At 34.7% G+C, this 20,712-nt stretch overlaps 1 protein-coding gene across 1 annotated transcript; it reads left to right on the top strand.

The window, feature by feature from the left end:
• Positions 1-11,946: 11,946 nt before the first annotated feature.
• LOC111710452 (homeobox protein B-H1) lies at positions 11,947-19,798 on the top strand. The gene is made up of 3 exons (XM_023484547.1): positions 11,947-12,389; positions 18,235-18,442; positions 18,983-19,798. The coding sequence occupies exons 1-3, from the start codon at positions 12,113-12,115 to the stop codon at positions 19,470-19,472; spliced, it is 975 nt and encodes a 324-aa protein (XP_023340315.1). The 5' UTR covers positions 11,947-12,112; the 3' UTR covers positions 19,473-19,798.
• The last annotated feature ends 914 nt before the right edge of the window (positions 19,799-20,712 follow it).

Here is a 20,712-nt window from a genome sequence, read left to right as displayed (position 1 = left end):
TCTGATTATCTATCTGTACGTTTACGTATGTATCTGTTTATCATCTCTGATTATCTATCTGTACGTTTACGTATGTATCTGTTTATCATCTCTGATTATCTATCTGTACGCTCCTCCTTCTGATCTAAATAATCCTGTTATAAATCAACAAATAATTGAATCCAGTGTTATTGTTATCCAATAATGGTGAAGTCGAGCCCTTCAATAAACAACGAGGATCTAGATTAACCCTATAATAAAGATCCGTTGCTGGGACGTATTGTTCTCCGGGTTGAGGATTATTTCTCCGGGTTCTAACTCTGACTGCTAAACACCCCATTATCAGGATATTATCCTGAACCAGCTGCCGGAGTAATGAATTGAGTCGTCACGGGATAGGCTTAACCCTGTCAGGTTGAATGGGGGCGTGGCAGGGGGCCTGAATACCCGGGTCCAGGGGCATATATGGGGGGGGGGCNAAAGAGGATAAAAGAGGATAAAAGAGGATAAAAGAAGATAAAAGAGGATAAAAGAGGATAAAAGAGGATAAAAGAAGATAAAAGAGGATAAAAGAGGATAAAAGAGGATAAAAGAAGATAAAAGAGGATAAAAGAGGATAAAAGAGGATAAAAGAAGATAAAAGAGGATAAAAGAGGATAAAAGAGGATAAAAGAAGATAAAAGAGGATAAAAGAGGATAAAAGAGGATAAAAGAAGATAAAAGAGGATAAAAGAGGATACAAGAGGATAAAAGAAGATAAAATAGGATAAAAGAGAATAAAAGAGGATAAAAGAGGATAAAAGGGGATAAAAGAGGATAAAAGAGGATAAAAGAGGATAAAAGGGGATAAAAGAGGATAAAAGAGGATAAAAGAGAATAAAAGAGGATAAAAGAGAATAAAATAGGATAAAAGAGGATAAAAGAGGATAAAAGAAGATAAAAGAGGATAAAAGAGGATAAAAGAGGATAAAGAATGATAAAAGAGGATAAAGAGGCTAAGGTTAAAAGAAAATATAGTAATGAATTCGGATAATTACAGGCTGTGACCACATGTAGAAGAGATGTGTGCAGAATCTAAAAAAGTAACGTAAGAAAAAGCGCAAGGAAAGAGTTTGCTACTGAAGGAGTAGTAAAGATATAATATGAAAGATTAAGTTAGTAAAGATGGTTGTAAAATTGAACTCAGCTGGTGCAAACCATATCATAAAGATAATTATAACAGTGTAAGACTAGGCTCAATCGGTGATACAATCTGAACTATAGGATTTAAAATAGATCATTACTCCCCCCCCCCCTCCCTTCAAACCAGCTGGACGGAATGTAAAACCTATATTATTAAGATATTTAAAGAGGATCAGATAAAGAGAAAACCCTGTGTTCATTAGAACACCCAGAGAAGGATATTAAGAGAGAACCAACCCTGGAGCTATGATAACTAGTGATAAACATTCCTAGATTATTGCCATTCATTCCGAACCTATCTTCAATAATTCCACACACACCTTCGCATATCTGATTAGAAGGGGGGGGGGGTTGAAGGGGTGGGGACGGGTTCATGGGAATGGGGGGGAATGCTAGAGGAGAAACGTACAATGTTTGTATACAGTGATTACCAGAAAACTTTGTTATAGGAAGACGACTTATATGAGCTTTAATCTAAATAGTAAAAATATTGCTGTGCAACATCAAATACACTTTACTTATTTATTTAATGTCTTCTTCATATTGCACAGTTTTCTCGTTCACACTGTGTTTACATCCTTAATCCGTCACAGGAAGTGTTATAATGCCAGGCTTTTTAGAGCAGGACGGAGAGAGTTTAGCATGTTTTTATCCCTACCCTGATATTCAATACAAATCCTGGATATGTAGATTTAGATCAGAGCTAAACAGATTTATTGACAGGCCAGGTGTCCCAGGATCTAACAATACTTTTCAAACTTTAAAAACTCAAAATCCGCGAAGGGAATTTAAAATTTAAGACTGATTTTATTTTTATATTATTTTTAGTCCATTTCTTTCTTTTCTAATGAACTCGTAGCACATTCATAGACAAAACAACCCCAAATTTAAAAGAGTATCGTTGAACGAAACTCCCGAGTTTTCTTTTAGGGTCTTAGCATTTGTGTAGATTTTGATTTAAAAGATTCGAAAAAAATGGAGAATATGAAGAAACTAAATAAAATAATATTTCATAATAAAAATATTGATATCCACAAAACTGCCTAACCCCTGAAGGAGCTACGAGGTCACAAAAGTCCTACCAGTAATGTCACACAGATGTAATCTTCTCCTTCAGTCTAGTGGAGTGTGATTTTTTCAAATTTATATATCTTTTCTATAAATTATAAACAAAACTAAAAAATGTAATAAAAACTATTTTAATTCCTGAATGCTCCAAAAAGAAAACTAAGAAGTGTATTCTATTCTATTCTATTCTATTCTATTCTATTCTATTCAAGTGATGAAGTAAAACTTAAACCTTGTAAAAGCTGTATTTGTTTAAATTATACCTGAGTAAAGTCGAGGTGTTCAAGATTTTATCAGTTTCCTACAGCAATTAGCACTATTTTCATTAATTTAATTAGTTCCGCTAGAAATCATAATTTAGTATTTTAATATTCACGGTTTCTCTTCAATCTGGGAAATTAAAGGGCGTTTTCATCCTTCCTGTAGTTATCCAGTAGTACCCGGAGAAATAGGTTTATCCAACCTGTCAAACCTTGTCAAAGTTGACAAGTCTGAGTTATCTTAATCATCATGAATAGTCTTGTCATTCATTGTCAATCTAANAAATTGGTCTTCAGCAATAATTTTTTACAATTCTGAAAGCATGAGATTTAAAGAGACTCTGCGCGTAATTTCAAGTGATCCTCCATTCTAAGATGTCTGATTGTCTGAATAAATCCTCTATTCTATGATGTCTGATTAAATCCTTCATTCTGAGATGTCTGATTGTCTGATTAAGTATGAATGAGAACTCCATGTTTTTGCTTTTGAAAACTGTTTATTTTGATTCGTGATTTCTCTGCAAAAGTGACTATCGCATTTCTTGCTTGTAAGAATGACTGGAGACATTATCAAAATTAAACATATTTTGAGTAAGAAAAACGACGGTATCTTCCACCATTTTGATCAGATTAAAGGTTTCAAGGGTACCTTTGTAAATCGGATATTCCCATCTTTACATAGAAGGTTACTTGAGATTAATCTTACAGTTACTTTGAGATTGAACTTGTGCCACCCAGGACTGATATTCTCAAATCCACCCGGAGACGAATCTAAGGAGAAATATCCTGGATGTGAATAATGGAATTAAACCTGCAGGATTCTATCTGCTCCGGGTTTAGAATCGAGATGGATTACGTCGGTTGAGAAGAGTTCAACTCCAAATTTTGTTAAATTATGGCAATTGATATCAGAAAAGCAGTAGGATCAGGAGATCAAAGCGAAAAACTGTTCTATCCCTTCATTTTCGGAATTGGCCATTTGACTAAAAGCTACAATTTGATGGGACGGGGTACATCTGGTATCAGGGTTCAGCCCCGGGTCTCAAATTCAGAAATAATAGGTTTTCAAGCACCTTGATTACCCGCGGGGGGCAACCGTTCTCAAAATGGTCATTGTAGGACAATTTGAGGCGAGTTGAATACTGTTCTTGTCACTTTATGGAGTCCCGGTGTGCGTAATGACAGAGAAGGTTTAGGTTCCCGTGCTTTCAAGGCAGGTTGAGAGAGAACCCGGAGAAACTAAACTCTTAACATCCATCTTCCCTAGTATTATGCTATTCACGGAGCTAAAAGAATCCGCAAAGGTAAAGCTGGTTATTAAGAGAAGAATTACTTGAGTTTGTATTCTGAATGACAGGGTTCGGTTCTGTTTTACTTCTTTCTTTACTCTCAATTAGACGGGAGTTGATGTCTCCAAAGTGGGGTGTTTACAGGATTATGACTAGGAGTATACAACACACCGACATTGTATGGTTCCTTGTCCAGGAGAAGAATAGGGGTTAGGTTTTATCTTCTCACTCCACCCTGCACATTGTATACAAGGATACAAGGTTTGTAAACAGATATTAAACCTGTCTCATGTAGTTCTCAGGGTTGAAGTTAAATACGTTATTTTGGAAACCTTTTATTTAGTCAAACGTTTATTGTTTACAATTATAATTGAAGAGGAGAGTAAATAGCGGAGAAATTAGAGCGCACGCTTTCATCCTTACTCCCAGTAGGAGATATGATTACAAGGTTTAGGATCAGGGTTCTATATTTATCCGGGTAGGCTCTGATTACCGTAATCTGTGCAGGGTTTGGACACTGTCGGAGTAAAATTATCCTCACCTGCCCGTCCTTAATCCTTCCACCAATATTCATCAAATATTTGTTATAATAATTTTAGTGTCGGGGTGAGAGGGTCTGTAATTAGACCCGGAGAGGATGTTACTCTAGTATTCAACCCGTTCATTATATTAAACAAATAACACCAGTGTGCGGTTCTATGGTGTACAAATGATAGGTTAGTTCTTGAATCTGATCTGAGAAGACGGTTTATACAAATCAAGAATGTTCTCACATAAAACCCAAGGATGTTTACTCATGTCTCTACACCCTCCTACTTCCACCGAACATGGAATTAAACGCATTTCAGCGGATTAATACGGTCCTGCTAATATCTGTGATTGTTCATGATAAAAACAACAAAAATATGTAATTTAATAATTCTTGAAAATTTACAAAAGAAATCTGCTAAGCTTGATACATTGAAACATTTTGCCGTTCTAACAATTCACAATTCAGATTTTTTGATAATTTCTCCTTGTATTCTAAAAATAGTAGTGAAATAAAAATGATAAATGAAGATTTATAAATTGCTCCTAGATTGAGGTTTGATGAGGACTAATATTGTGGATTATGATGTAATGAGTGGTTCTGCTTGGGTGGAGTCAGCTTCTGGATCCTGTACTCATAGTACATAGTACAATCGGATATACCCAGATACTATATCCAAACCTAGACACTTTGTACCCTGATCTAAACCCAACCCTAGAAATATTGTACTCATAGTACACCCTGATTATCCTCAACTAAGCTGTCGGTGTGTGTCGGACCGAAGATATAGTAGCGCTTAGTGGAGAGTGCAGCTAGGGTATATCTCTATCTAAACCTAGACACGTTTCACCCGGATTCTATATCTAACCCTGGACACGTTGTACCTAAATTCTAAACCCAACTTAGATTGTACTCATAGTACATCCTGATTTACCTATAATTTATATTCAACCCAAGACACATTGTATCCCTCGTATACTCTGATACATCTAGAAATTGTTCCTAACCCTAGATACATCTAGAACCTGTACCCAACCCTGATACATCTAGACCCTGTACCCAACCCTGATACATGTAGAACCTGTACCCATCCTAGATACATCTAGAACCTGTACCTCACCCTAGATACATGTAGAACCTGTACCCAACCCTGATACATGTAGAACCTGTACCCAATCCTGATACATCTAGAACCTTTACCTAACCCTAGATACATATAGAACCTGTACCTAACCCTAGATACATCTAGAACCTGTACCCAACNATATTTATTTACCTAGACATTTCGTACACGTCACACAATCCTAGATACATTGTACAGCTAGTATGTACATCTTGTAAACCTTACAGATATATTTATTTACCTAGACATTTCGTACACGTCACACAATCCTAGATACATTGTACAGCTAGTATGTACATCTTGTAAACCTTACAGATATATTTATTTACCTAGACATTTCGTACACGTCACACAATCCTAGATACATTGTACAGCTAGTATGTACATCTTGTAAACCTTACAGATATATTTATTTACCTAGACATTTCGTACACGTCACACAATCCTAGATACATTGTACAGCTAGTATGTACATCTTGTAAACCTTACAGATATATTTATTTACCTAGACATTTCGTACACGTCACACAATCCTAGATACATTGTACAGCTAGTATGTACATCTTGTAAACCTTACAGATATATTTATTTACCTAGACATTTCGTACACGTCACACAATCCTAGATACATTGTACAGCTAGTATGTACATCTTGTAAACCTTACAGATATATTTATTTACCTAGACATTTCGTACACGTCACACAATCCTAGATACATTGTACAGCTAGTATGTACATCTTGTAAACCTTACAGATATATTTATTTACCTAGACATTTCGTACACGTCACACAATCCTAGATACATTGTACAGCTAGTATGTACATCTTGTAAACCTTACAGATATATTTATTTACCTAGACATTTCGTACACGTCACACAATCCTAGATACATTGTACAGCTAGTATGTACATCTTGTAAACCTTACAGATATATTTATTTACCTAGACATTTCGTACACGTCACACAATCCTAGATACATTGTACAGCTAGTATGTACATCTTGTAAACCTTACAGATATATTTATTTACCTAGACATTTCGTACACGTCACACAATCCTAGATACATTGTACAGCTAGTATGTACATCTTGTAAACCTTACAGATATATTTATTTACCTAGACATTTCGTACACGTCACACAATCCTAGATACATTGTACAGCTAGTATGTACATCTTGTAAACCTTACAGATATATTTATTTACCTAGACATTTCGTACACGTCACACAATCCTAGATACATTGTACAGCTAGTATGTCCAGAGAACATAGATCTTTTACCCCAATCCTAGATACATTGTACAGCTAGTATGTACAGATAACATAGATCTTTTACCCCAATCCTAGATATTTTTCTCCTTTTTGTATTTCTAGACATAAATAAATAGATCTTGTACTCATCCCTTAAACCTAGTTTGAAATACACACACCTACTATTATTATTATTCTCATTATGTATATTATACTTACATGTATATTTTCTTCCGAAGTAAGGTTAAGAACATGTGTATAAGTGTATGCATGTATCCGGAGACTGATTACCAAGTATTCTATTGTCCATCATGTATGAGGCTCCATTTGATTTGGCAGGACGGTCTCTGATTATGTTATCATCCTCCCATTCTTAAGAATTATGAGTGTTGGTGCCAGGAGGGGTCACACCGTCTCAAAATGATGTATTTCCAAGTGTTGGCTCCGTACTAGAATTATATTAGGTAGAAGAGAGAAGAGAGGATTTACATTATTGGTTTATTATCATCCTAGTCAAACTCAATATATGCATTGTGTTTTGTTTGTCTGATTGGGAGCCTGTTCAAAACAATCACCAAATTGACGAATACTTTGTTTTGAGATATGATTTTTAAAGAAAGAATGAAAATTTATTGTTTCCGAAAACGTTGGTTTCTAAAACTGATGTTATTTCCGTGCATAAGTTCCGAAAACGTCGGTTTTTATAACTGATCTTATATCCGTGCATCAGTTCCGAAAACTTCGGTTTTTATAACTGATGTTATTTCTGTGCATCAGTTCCGAAAACGTCGGTTTTTATAACTGATCTTATATCCGTGCTTCAGTTCCGAAAATGTCGGTTTTTATAACAGATGTTATTTCCGTGCATCAGTCTCAAAAACGTCGGTTTTTATAACAGATGTTATTTCCGTGCATCAGTTCCAAAAACGTCAGTTTTTATAACTGATCTTATATCCGTGCATCAGTTCCGAAAACGTCGGTTTTTATAACAGATGTTATTTCCGTGCATCAGTTCCAAAAACGTCGGTTTTTATAACTGATCTTATATCTGTGCATCAGTTCCGAAAATGTCGGTTTTTATAACAGATGTTATTTCCGTGCATCAGTCTCAAAAACGTCGGTTTTTATAATTGATATTTATATCCGTTCATCAGTTCCGAAAACGTCGATATTGACTGAGTCCCAAATGTAATAAAAAAAGTTGAAAACGATTGTCCCATAATTGGATCAAATCAACAAATGTAGATTCTGTAGGTAAAGTTTAACATTTTAGTCAATTATGGGTCAAAGGAAATTTGCACATTCACACGTTTTCTTTAAAAAGGTTAAGATAGACTTTAGTTTCAATTAGGGTTAAGGTAGACTTTAGTAGCAATTAGAGTTAAGATATACTTTAGTAGCAATAAGAGTTAAGATAAACTTTAGTAGCAATTAGAGTTAAGATAGACTTTAGTACAATCAAAAGAGATATTGAATAGAAGAAGGGGGCAATAGGGTTTCCGTACACTTTGCTGTGACGTTTTTGGACTGCTGAAGATCTAGTTTTTGCGTAACAGCAATAATAAAGATTGTAAACAATAACACAAATGATAAACAGACATCTGGCATCTCTGGCGTATTTATAAAGGGGGGGGGGGGAGGGGCGGATAACCTTGAATTTGATTGAAAAAGGATCTTTTCGTATAAAACTAAAATTCTTAACTTTTTCAATCTTTTTTTAACAAGATAATACTACTTTCACAGTTTACTAACTCATGTTTATTTACAATTACATTAGATCGGCTGCCTTTGTTATTGTTGTTAAGCAAAAACTAGTTCTTCAGCAGTCCAAAAACGTCACAGCAAAGTGTACGGAAACCCTATCGCCCCCTCCTTTTATTCAATATCTCCTTGAGTACAATTAGGGTTGAGATAGACTTTAGTAGCAATTAGAGTTAAGATAGACTTTAGTAGCATTTAAGGTTAAGATATATGCAAAGAAAACATTTTTCGTAACTTCATAAGATATTCTAGAGAATAGAACAAATGTTTAATTTGGGGTCTGCATAAATAAACCAGCGTACACTGTATGTACAGATTAAACCGTACTGCGTGACCCCTTGGATAGAATCAGTGGAGAATTCAATTCCTAGTGTACACTACGTACATATCCAATCTATATACTGTTTTATCTTTGGTTATTTGTAAAAAAAAATTTTGGGAAAATAAATTCAATTTGAATTTTCAAAAAAAGGCGCGAAGGTTTACATTGAAAATATTTGAATATATTCTTGAATATTCATCTTGATTTATGTATCAACGGTTCCATTCCGATAGATAAAAATTTAAGCAGGAGAACTCCTGGGTTTGTAAAACATGGTTCTCTATTAAAGGTTTATTACTAATATTACAACCACCCGGAGAGAAACCTTTCTCACTTCATCCTTACCTTTCAGGGGGTTTCAAAGGGATGCAGGGGGGTTCAGGGGAGTGCAGGAGAGTTCAGGGGGGTTCAGGAGGGTTCAGAGGGGTTCAGAGGGTGGGGGGGAGGGTTGAAAACATTGTTAAACGTGTTGATATAACAGAATTAGTTAAAGAAGAGTTGAAAGGGATGGAATGGGGGGGTTTTATTGTTGGCGTGTGTACACTGTATGGGTATATAGAGCTAAGTATGGAACCAGTGCAGCAGGGGTTTGGATAATAAAACTAGATTTAACTCCCATCCAACCATGAAATACAAAATTAAAGAACTGCCTAGGTTTAAGTGCGGAGAATTAAAGCCATGCTTCTCCGGGTTTAATCCTTCACTCTAACCTCAGTTAATCTCAACAGGGTGCCGTCTCCAAGTGGTATTGAATCACAGGGTGCCAGGGTTGGGTTCTAGCAGAACTCTAGGATTTATCCTGAGGGTTGGTTCTCTCGCCACCCAACCAATCAAATGAATTGACTTCACGTGTGTTAGTAAGATTAAGGTTAGAGGAGAAGATTACTCTCCAGATTACAGATAATTCATTATAAACTCAACTTTAATTATACACTGGGGTCATCTAGCGGGTATTTAATGAATTAAGTTTCAGTTCAATACTTTTAATTTACAGAACCCCTAACCTCTGCCCCCCCCCCCTCCCTCACTTTCCCGGAGTAACTTTTAAATAAACAAGTAATTCCACAATTATCCTTAGTATTGCAAAAATCTTGTGTTTACTGAACACTGTGAGGTTAACCTAACCTTCTATAATTATGATCCTTGCTCCAATAAAAGAGTACGTGCCGGGCTAGAACAAACCTTCTCAGGGTAGGTAGGAACACTGCCAGAATACGTGAGAATTTTACTCCAATCTTCCTTCGGGTTTATTTCTTCATTTTACATTCAATTTGTCTGAGTAAACACGGTTTATAACATTTTGTTAATTAGATTTAATTTATTGTCTTTTAAATTTTTCACTGTACAGTGAGCCCATAAAACCGTGGAATAAAAAGATAATAAGCAATCTTACGAGTATTTGATACTAGTATAGCACAATTAGTTTTACAAGTTGTTTAAACCGGAACTTTATAATGGAAGGAATGGAAGTGATTGGAGTACTCTGAACAAATGCTTTTAATATGTCTATCTTAAATTTTTAAAATTAAGTTTATCATCTTTCAGTTTATAATCTTTCAGTTTATCATCTTTTAGTTTATTATCTTTCAGTTTGTCTTCTTTTAGTTTATTATCTTTTAGTTTATTATCTTTCAGTTTGTCATCTTTTAGTTTATAATCTTTCAGTTTATCATCTTTCAGTTTATTATCTTTAAGTTTATTATCTCTGAGTTTATTATCTTTCCGTTTATTATCTTTCAGTTTATTATCTTTCGTTTATTATCTTTCAGTTTGTCATCTTTCAGTTTATAATTTTTCAGTTTTATATCTATTAGTTTATCATCTTTCAATTTATTATCTTACAGTTTATTATCTCTGAGTTTATTATCTTTCCGTTTATCATCTTCAGTTTATTATATTTCGTTAATTATATTTCAGTTTATCATCTTTCCGCTTAATATCTCTGAGTTTATTATCTCTGAGTTTATTATCTTTCAGTTTATTATCTTTCAGTTTATCATCTTTGAGTTTATTATCTTTTCGTTTATTATCTTTCAGTTTATTATCTTTCAGTTTATAATTTTTCAGTTTTTAATCTTTTAGTTTATCATCTTTCAATTTATTATCTTACAGTTTATTATCTTTCAGTTTATTATCTTTCAGTTTATTACCTTTAAGTTTTTTATCTTTCAGTTTATTATCTATCAGTTTATTATCTTTCAGTTTATTATCTTTCAGTTTATAATTTTTCAGTTTATTATCTTTCAGTTTACAATCTTTTTATATTATTATCTTTCAATTATTATTATATTTATCATATTTTAGGAAAGAAGACTAAAATTTGTACAGTCGTCTTCGTAATCTTATTCTCAGTGGGTTATCCTGCATTTCTCTTTATCGTTATATCAAGTTGGAATCTAAATCCTTTAGTGGTTCAATATCGTTATAGATATAGATAAGTCATGAATATATATTTAAGTATGTTAATGAGCAAAAAGGTTAAAGATACTCCTTTAAACTGAACCTAGGCCTTATCTTCTCCAGGTAGGCGTTCTAGGACCGATCAAATAATACTGGGAAGAAAAATGTAACAAAATATATTTAAAACTCGAAAAAGGATAAATATGAAACTCTTACTGTGCTTATCTTAATGCATCTTGTCTACTGTTTATTAGAGCCGGATAAACAGATCCGTTCTAATCCAGTCAACATGGTTGCCTTATCCCGGAGAAATTATGATAGAATTGCTGTTTCCGAGGATTCTGTTATAAAAAGTTAATGTAGCTGACCTTGCCTTGGGTATAGCTTGTTCCGCCCGCTTATTTCCCAAAAAGAACAACTTGGCGAAGCAACCAAGCGCAGGGACGGGAGAGATTCATCTCTATTTCCAAAGTTATCTCCGAACCATCGCCTCGTCCCGGCCTCTGATTGGTCGGAGCGGAGCTTGCTTGGAACGGCGCCCCACACCAAGCATAAGCACTGCTCTACATCTAACACGGATCAAAATGGCAATTTTGAGCTGGTTTCCCTCCGGCCGGTACGCGCTCTCCAGCCCATGGTAGGTAGGACGGGACGGGTCGCTGTTGGATCCAGGCCTGCTCCAAACTCAGCGGCAAACCGGAGAGGATGTCAATAGCGGTAATTACTTCTGATATGTGTAATTTTGGATTGTGAGGGGGAGCGGTCCACTGGTTTTCCTCGCTCAAACCCCTGCAAGAGTTTGGCAGTTTTGCTACAGTTCCTAATTGATCCCGGAGAGAACCGGAAGTTAATAACCTGAAAATTTTCTCCGCGTCCTGACTCCGGTGGGTTGCACACATATCAAGAGAAACTCAACCCATCCTTGTCCAAAGATAACTCTGAAAATGGATTCTCGTGAAGAAACCAAAGTTGCTGGAATCTGTGAGAGTTTCCAAATGGGCGGAGAACGAAGTGAAATCTCCGCCCTGCAGGCGAGGCGGAGGTTTATGATCACGGACATATTAAACAGCAGCCTAGAGAGCAGAGATCAGAAAGGATTAGATATGCGCCTACTGTTTCCTCGTCTTCCTTTAAACCTTAGCTCCGACCCGGAGAAGGCGGATACAGAGACAGATACAGATAACGAGGCGGAGGAGGATGGAGAGGCGGATGATGAGAAAGGTGAGGTTTTTTCCTTCTCTTTGAACAAAAGCTCTTTGTAAAAATTGCCTGAGATTAGTTCGTCTTAGGTTTCATAATTGATTATGCATAATTTATCTTTTACCATCAAAACTGACAAAAAATCGTTTCCACTATTAAAAAAAACATATCTCTCCCTCTGTCATGCGCTGAACATTAATTAAATCTGAATGATATCTCCAGAACTTAATTTTACAACCTGTACTCTAATTAGTACCTGGAGAAAAACACGTGCTGGGGATTTAAAACTGAATTTAAAGAATATTAAAATCATGATAATGGCAATCATATATTTTAATTAGTATGAATGTAATTTTATCCATTTTGATATTTAATGTTATTTCCCAATAAAAGATTTTATTGCAGCTTTAAAAATTGTTGTCATCATTATCATTTTTATCATAATTTTCATTGTAGATATTGTACATATTTTTTCTTATTATTTCTTCTAATTATCAGAAAGTGTCTGTTTTTAAATTTTTATAGAACCCTGTCTGACTCTAAATAATGTTTTGGTAAACCCTGTCTATCTTTAAATAATGTTTTGGTAAACCCTGTCTATCACTGAATAATGTTTTGGTAAACCCTGTCTATCTCTAAATAATGGTTTTGGTAAACCCTGTCTATCTCTAAATAATGTTTTCTGGTGAACCCTGTCTATCTCTAAATAATGTTTTGGTAAACCCTGTCTATCTTTAAATAATGTTTTGGTAAACCCTGTCTATCTCTAAATAATGTTTTGGTAAATTCTGTCTGTCTATATAAATAATGTTTTCGAGTGAACCCTGTCAATGTTTAAATAATGTTTTGGTAAACCCTGTCTATCTTTAAATAATGTTTTCTGGTGAACCCTGTCTATCTCTAAATAATGTTTTCTGGTGAACCCTGTTTATCTCTAAATAATGTTCTCTGGTGAACCCTGTCTATCTCTAAATAATGTTCTCTGGTGAACCCTGTCAATGTTTAAATAATGTTTTGGTAAACCTTGTCTATCTCTAAATAATGTTTTGGTAAACCCTGTCTATCTTTAAATAATGTTTTGGTAAACCCTGTCTATCTCTAAATAATGTTCTCTGGTGAACCCTGTCTATCTTTTTTCTTTTTGGCCTATCATACGAATCATACGTAGTAGATCATCCAATCTCAATTTTAGGATGTTTTTCTGTTGCACCTATATTTTTATGTACAACCTTTCTGTGTGTCTCTTAATTCTGGTTTGTTATGTTTTAAGTTTGTTATAAAACCTAGTTTACTTCCTTTTTAATCAATCAATCATCTTTTTATTCTTGGTTTTCTCAATTCTCAAACTTTAAGCTAAGTAGGAAAAATGATTTGTCACGAAAAAGTTCCTGACTGCCTCAGGGTTTCTTTTATTAATTAGTGCTTAAATCTTCAGCTAATTGAGAGTACGTCAGTTGGTTTGTCGAAACCATTTTATCAAACCATAATAATGCCACACAGGGACTTTCAAGGGGGGGGGGCTAAGGGGACTCCATCAGGGGCATCAAGGGGATAGGGAGGGGGTATAGGGGTGCTTTCTCTAACACACATGGTTATTCAGGGGCGGGGATAGGGGGACCAGAACTAGGGAAGGGGAGGCTAGGGGAATAGCCAACACTACACAGGGTAATCCAGGGAAAGGAATATAAAGGAGGGTTAATGGATACTCATCCCCGCAGTTTGGACATCAGGGGGATAGAAAATATTGGGTATCACCAAATTACTGGAGACAAAAAATAGGGGATAGGGGGCTTCGTCCATCCCCCCCCCCCCCGATTCCAACTTCTGCACATTCGTTGTAAAAGAAACGAAGTTCCTGTTTTTAAAATTTTAATTTTTCAAATTAAACTGATTAAAATATTAGGAGGAAGAAAATTATGTTAATTTGTTTCAAGGAAACCAATCCCGTTTTTCTTTTTATCCCCCTTATACATAGTCGGGTAAGAAAAACTTTTGAGCAAAGAAATTATTATATAATTATATTTGTCCAACCAGTGTCCAAATTTAATGAATTTGAGTCGCGGCTTGAATCTCACACAAAGCGGTTTCAATTGAGTGCCGGCTTAAATCTAGAAACATTAAAACAATCTTAAGTGGAACCAACCATATTTGAGCGACGGCTTAAATTTAAGCTGCGGCTCAAATTCTTTAAATTTGGCATCCGGTGTTGTATACCTTCGTTATTCAATTCTAATAATCCTTTTAGATCAAATAATCAAAGTTTAAAATATCAAAGGTTTACACCAACTGGTTGCAAAGATATGGGGGTTATTTAAGTTTGTAACAAAGACTCAATTTCTTTGGATAAGTCTTTAAAAGTAATTTAAAAAATATGATTTTTTATCTGGTTAAATTTGTTCTTTTCAAATTTCCAAAAATTTTTAACTGGAAATTTTTTCGACTCAACGTTCAGGATTTTTTGAGTTGAGTCTCTACTTTTTTATTTTTAAGTTTTTAAAGTGTTTTTATGAAAAACGCTCAACTATGGATCTTGAAATTCCTCAAACATGAGATAGAAATTAAAATAATCCCGATCGATACATAATTTGATTATCGTTGTTCCTACAATCCCTGTCATGTTTCGCTAACAGTCCCTTTAAAATAAAACAGGGTTGAGAAAATCCTACAGCATAAAGTAACAACCTAAAATCCCCTAATTTAAATTACTATAAAGAATAGTTCTAATTATTATCAGGTTTTATTCCAAGCTTCCTGTGGTTGCTGTAAGCAACTTAGCAATGCGGTAAACTAAATGCAAATCAAATAAAACTAAATATCAACCCCCCCNCGACACATATAGCCCAAGGACCAAAACTAACAAATGGTTTTTACAACTGCTTACAATTACATGTGGGAATAGTCAGAAGGTTTTAATTCTCCATTATATACGCAATAATCATAAACAAATTCTGAAAACTGCGTAAACGGACTGTGTTTCGAAATTCAAGTGACTCTGTTCTCAAAGAGTTAACGTCCGATTCTCAACGGTACCTTATTTTCTAGCTAGATCGGAAACCATCCTAAAATTTATAATTTTCTGTCAAATTTGAAGATTCAATGCGCGAAAGATCTACGTTCTCTGAACTATAACATTATTGGCTGCAGTTCTGCAATCTACGGTTACTAACACCTTATCTATTGAAAACACCTGCATTTGCTTATCTTTAGTCGTCAATTAATAATTATGGATTAATTAAAGCCTATTAAAAATTAATTCTCGGATTTCATGACATTTATTTCAGCCCCACCTCACATAATATTGTCCTTATATGGAAGTTCAAACCTTAATTTGATTTATGTTTGTTTATGAAAAATTAACGTTTCGAACCTTGCATTTACATTTTACAGCAGTAACACTCATATTTACCAAACTATCATGATTATTTTATCAGGCTATAAACATGCAATACTTTAGTTTAGTTTAGTAGTTTAGTAGTTTAATAGCTTAGTAGTTTAATCATATAGTAGTTTAGTCGTTTAGTTTTTAATAGTTAAGTAGCTAAGAAGTTTAGTTGTTTAGTTTAGTAGTAGTAGTTTAGTTTAGAAGTAGTAGTTTTGTAGTTCAGTCGTTTAGTATTTATAAGTTATAAGTTGTTTAGTAGTTTAGCAGTTTAGCAGTTTAGTAGTTTAGTCGTTTAGTTTTTAATAGTTGAGTAGTCTAGTTTAGTAGTAGTAGTAGTTTTGTAGTTTAGTCGTTTAGTAGTTTAACAGTTTAATAGTTTAAAAACTATCTCTTTTATTAAAATATCTAAAATTGTCTGCTGACAGCCTCTAATCGAAAATATAAAAGCAAAATATATTTGTCAAAACTAGACAAAAGATACGAAACTGATAGATTTAGAGAGAGAGAGAGGGAGTTAAGGGGAGGGAACCGTGTTCCGTTGAAATAATTAATTTTGACAGACCGTGCACTTATGACAGCATACACCCTCGTTCACTTTTTATCAAAATATTATTATTAATTGTTATAAAAGTTAATGCAACTCCACCTAAGAGCTTTTTAAACCAGAACAAGACATTAAAATTCACAAAATCTAAATAAATTTAAATTTTGATTTATCCCAAACAAAATCTGATCGATGGACTGCCATTTTAAAAATCAAAATGGCGTGACACAGCCTCAACCAGATTTATGAAGTTTTTGCAAATTGATGGAAATGGAACGCGGCAACGCCCAGGATACGATTCAGGACAAAGGGGGAGCATTCATCCACCGGCCTAATTCATGCTGATTGCTGGCAGAGCACATGCATTCATCATTTATTAACATTTAAATCTATCAGGAAGGGGAGGGGGGGGGGGGGGAAATTCTAAAAGTTAAAAGTCTTTCTGACACATTTAATAGTTTAAACAAATACAATAAGGATATATTTATATGAACAAAATTAATAAAATATTATTTCTGGATAAACTGATGATTAGATTATTAATTAGATAGATTAGATAGTTAGGATTAGGAACAACACTATGGGACGGGTATCTTTGAATAATGTTTATTTGGTTTATAAATCAATAGAATTTCTATTGAAAATTAACCCGAGTTAAAAATAGGTTTATAGTAATTTTGAGGTTTGGCTCAATTTTCACGGTTAAAATGTTACTCCGAGATCACGTTCTCATTCCTTTTTACCAGGATGGAGAAGGGTTAGAAAGGGACAGAGAAGGGATGATTGATGATTTTTCCAGTACTTTATTCAATACCCGGAGTTTACTCAAAATATTATCTCAATTATGACTTCATATTCGATGTATTTTTATTGCATTAAATTTGACATTTCAATCAAAGTTTTTTTATCACAAGAATATATTTAAGGGGAGGGTCTTTGACAGTAAACAAAAATAGAATTTTTTATTGTTCAATTTGTTTTAAAATACATTTAATCTTAAAAATCATTCAAAATATACATTTGTCAAAATAACTAGAGTTTAAAGTAATTTTCTGACATGTACACAACAAATATCAAAGCATATTAAAACGTGTCTAATTAGTTTTACATGAATAGCAATTCGGTTTATAACACATTGTAATGTAATTTTCAAGAAGAGAATTTTGTAGTCTATTTCTAAATATACTTCTACTTTATAAGTCAAGAGGCAGGTTATTCCATATCTTTAGATTAGAGCTTGATAGTAAATACTGTAATGATCTCAAATTGAGAGTGTCAAGTTGATAGTTATATATATATATATATACGTATATATAATATATGTTTGAATAGCTTGATAGCTTTTTATACGTTTGTATAAAACGCTGTTAAGGAAGTATGCTGTACAAGATAATGAAGAAATTGATAGGAAAGAACACTGTTCAAAATAGTAAAACAATGATATCTACAAACATTGTTACTCAGAGGTTTAAAGGGTATAGTTGTGAATTCGACATGGTACTTCTAAATGTTGATCACTTACTTCTAAAATCTCTTTAACCATTCTCAAAGTTTTATTATAATTGAAGATTTAAATATATTCATAAAGCGTACAATCAACCAAAAATATTTTAAAAGTGTTAAGTTTTGTTACAACTACTGGATAAAACAATTATTTTGGTGAATTGCTATGTAATAACTATGTAATATGTATCTACAGTGAGAACCAGAAAACCATGGAATAGAAAGACGACATTATAACAATACTGAAGTGGATTTGATGTTGTTACAAAGCAAACACTTTTTAATCACTAATTTATCAAATTGCTGTATCTTATGCTCATTGGACATTTTAAGGTTAAAACTTGATTCTAAAAGTCGTCTTTCTATTTTAGAGTTTTCTGGTTATCACTGCATCACTGTACTGGAAGAAAATTAATAACATTTCTATTTTATTTTAGGTCAAGACTTATCAGGTTCGAACCACTCCTCCTCGTCTTATTCGAAGAAACAGAGAAAAGCTCGAACTGCGTTCTCTGATCACCAGCTTGGAACTCTCGAGACATCGTTCGAGAGGCAGAAATACCTCTCGGTCCAGGATAGGATGGAGCTGGCAGCTAAACTAAACCTAACAGATACTCAGGTTAAAACCTGGTATCAAAATAGAAGGTGAAAAAAACATAAAAAGGATTTTTATCTCAAATTGCGCTTCTTGGACAGTCGTAGTGGGTCAAATTCATTGTACATCACCAACACGATTTTGTGACCTCTGAGCACCTCTAGATTTGGCAATAAGCACAATAATAAGAAGAGCTAAATTTGGTGACATACTGCAAAAGAAAATAATTTTTGTTCTTTTCCATAGCTCTTTAAGAAGAGGAAGTTATGATTAAAAACATGTAAAATTTTCAAAAAAATGAAATTTACTTTTTCCTGACTTTTGAAAGGGGTGCCGACTGAATATTTTAAGATGGCAGCAAATAAAATCTTTCAAAAAACTTTCACTCTTGAATAATGCAAATTGAATTTAGTAAAATATTGCCGATTAAATTTTGAAAAATGGCGCTGATGGATTTCACAAAATGGCGCCAATCTAATATTTTTCAAAATGACGCCAATCTAATATTTTTCAAAATGGCGCCCATTGAATTCAATCTGACATCAACTCTTCAGTCTATTATCAACTATTTCATTGTCTTGTACTTGTAGGACAAAATGGAAGCGCCAGACTGCTGTTGGCATAGAGCTGCTAACAGAAGCTGGAAATGTTGCAGCTCTACAGCAGATGTATCGAGGACTAGGCTATTCCTGGCCTATCAACCATCCATCCTTTCCTCCCTCTCTCTCCCCCTTGTCCACCCTAGATATGTATTACAGGCAAGCCGCCGCGGCCCATTCTCTTCAACGTCCTTTTCCTTATAAACTGCTCCCAGGGGGAGGAGGAACCCCCCTCCCACCCTCTCCTCATCCCTCACTTTTCTCATCCTCTCCTCTCCTCCACCCATCACACCTTAGCTCTCACCTACCTCCCCTCTCCCTCCCTGCAGCATCTACCGCCCTGCAGGAAATGACGTCAGAACGGTTTCATTCTCCTCCCTCCTCTCCTCGATCTCCATGTCCCTATCCATCCTCCTCTCCTCCTCTCTCCCTGGTCACATCCTCATCTCCAACCCGTCAAATATCTCCGGAACCTCGGTAATCCAGGAATACAAGTTCTTCCAAGTTTCTCCATGTGTCAGAATAAACAGAAGTCAATGTCGGCGCTTCCTCAGCTCAAGGGATAGGAAACCCTCCTAGTCATCCTATAGCAGGATAAAAAGAGCGCTCATACATCTCGTTTCTGAGATGGTGTAGAGAGCCGACATTAATTGACGATTATAATGGGTTAGGAAGGTTCCCAAGATTCCCGACTAGTCATCATATTAAATTATTCTCATGTTTTTATAAGCTGCTCCAAACCATGCTGCTGACTGTATTATTATTCAGCTGAGATTTTGACAAATAAATTTAATGTTAAATGTTTAATTCTAGGACTATCTTCGTGGGAGGATTTTGAAAATCAGAAAATTGGTAAGCTGTGTATAATCTACACTGTCTATCTGTAAAATTTATTTTGAAACCACGTTTAGGATGGCTTAGTATCCTGGACCTTTGATTGGCAATATTTATTATGATTATGATTGGGAAGGTTTTGTTATCCAGGAACCATTATTAGAAAGGTTTAGTATCCTGGAGTAGAAAGAGTAGGAAGATTTAGTATCCTGGAGTAGAAAGAGTAAAAAGGTTTAGAATCCGAAGATTAGGAAGGTTTAGTATCCTGGAGTAGGAAGAGTAGGAAGGTCTAGTCTCCTGGAGTAGGAAGAGAGGGAAGGTTTAGTATCCTGGAGTAGGAAGGGTAGGAAGGTTTAGTATCCTGGAGTAGGAAGAGTAAGAAGGTTTAGTATCCAAAGATTAGGAAGAGTAGGAAGGTTTAGTATTCTAGAGTAGGAAGAGTAGGAAGGTTGAGTATCCAGGAGTAGAAAGAGTAGGAAGGATTTGTAAGCTGGAGTAGGAAGGTTTAGTATTCGTGAATAGAAAAAGTAGGAAGGTTTAATATCCTGGAGTAGGAAGAGTAGGAAGGTTAAGTATCCTGGAGTAGGAAGGTTTAGTATCCTGGAATAGAAAGAGTTGGAAGGTTTAGTGTCCTGGAGTAGGAAGATTAGGACGGTTTAGTATCCTGAGTATGAAGAGTAGGAAGGTTGAGTATCCTGGAACAAATTGGTTCCTGAATATCTCGTGGTCAGCATCTCTCCTATCTATATATTTGTCTCAGACCACTGGGTTTATTTACAAATATTATTACTATCAGCTTAGTTCTTACTTACTGATATATATAAGATAAACACACATACACGTAATATAGATGAAAGCTATAGTTTCTCTCCTCAACCTATTTTTAA

Source organism: Eurytemora carolleeae, unplaced genomic scaffold (assembly GCF_000591075.1).
Source record: "Eurytemora carolleeae unplaced genomic scaffold, Eaff_2.0 scaffold973, whole genome shotgun sequence".
Lineage (NCBI taxonomy): Eukaryota > Metazoa > Arthropoda > Copepoda > Calanoida > Temoridae > Eurytemora > Eurytemora carolleeae.
The sequence above is the reverse complement of the archived record's forward strand: the minus strand, read 5'-3'. Positions and strand labels throughout refer to the sequence as shown.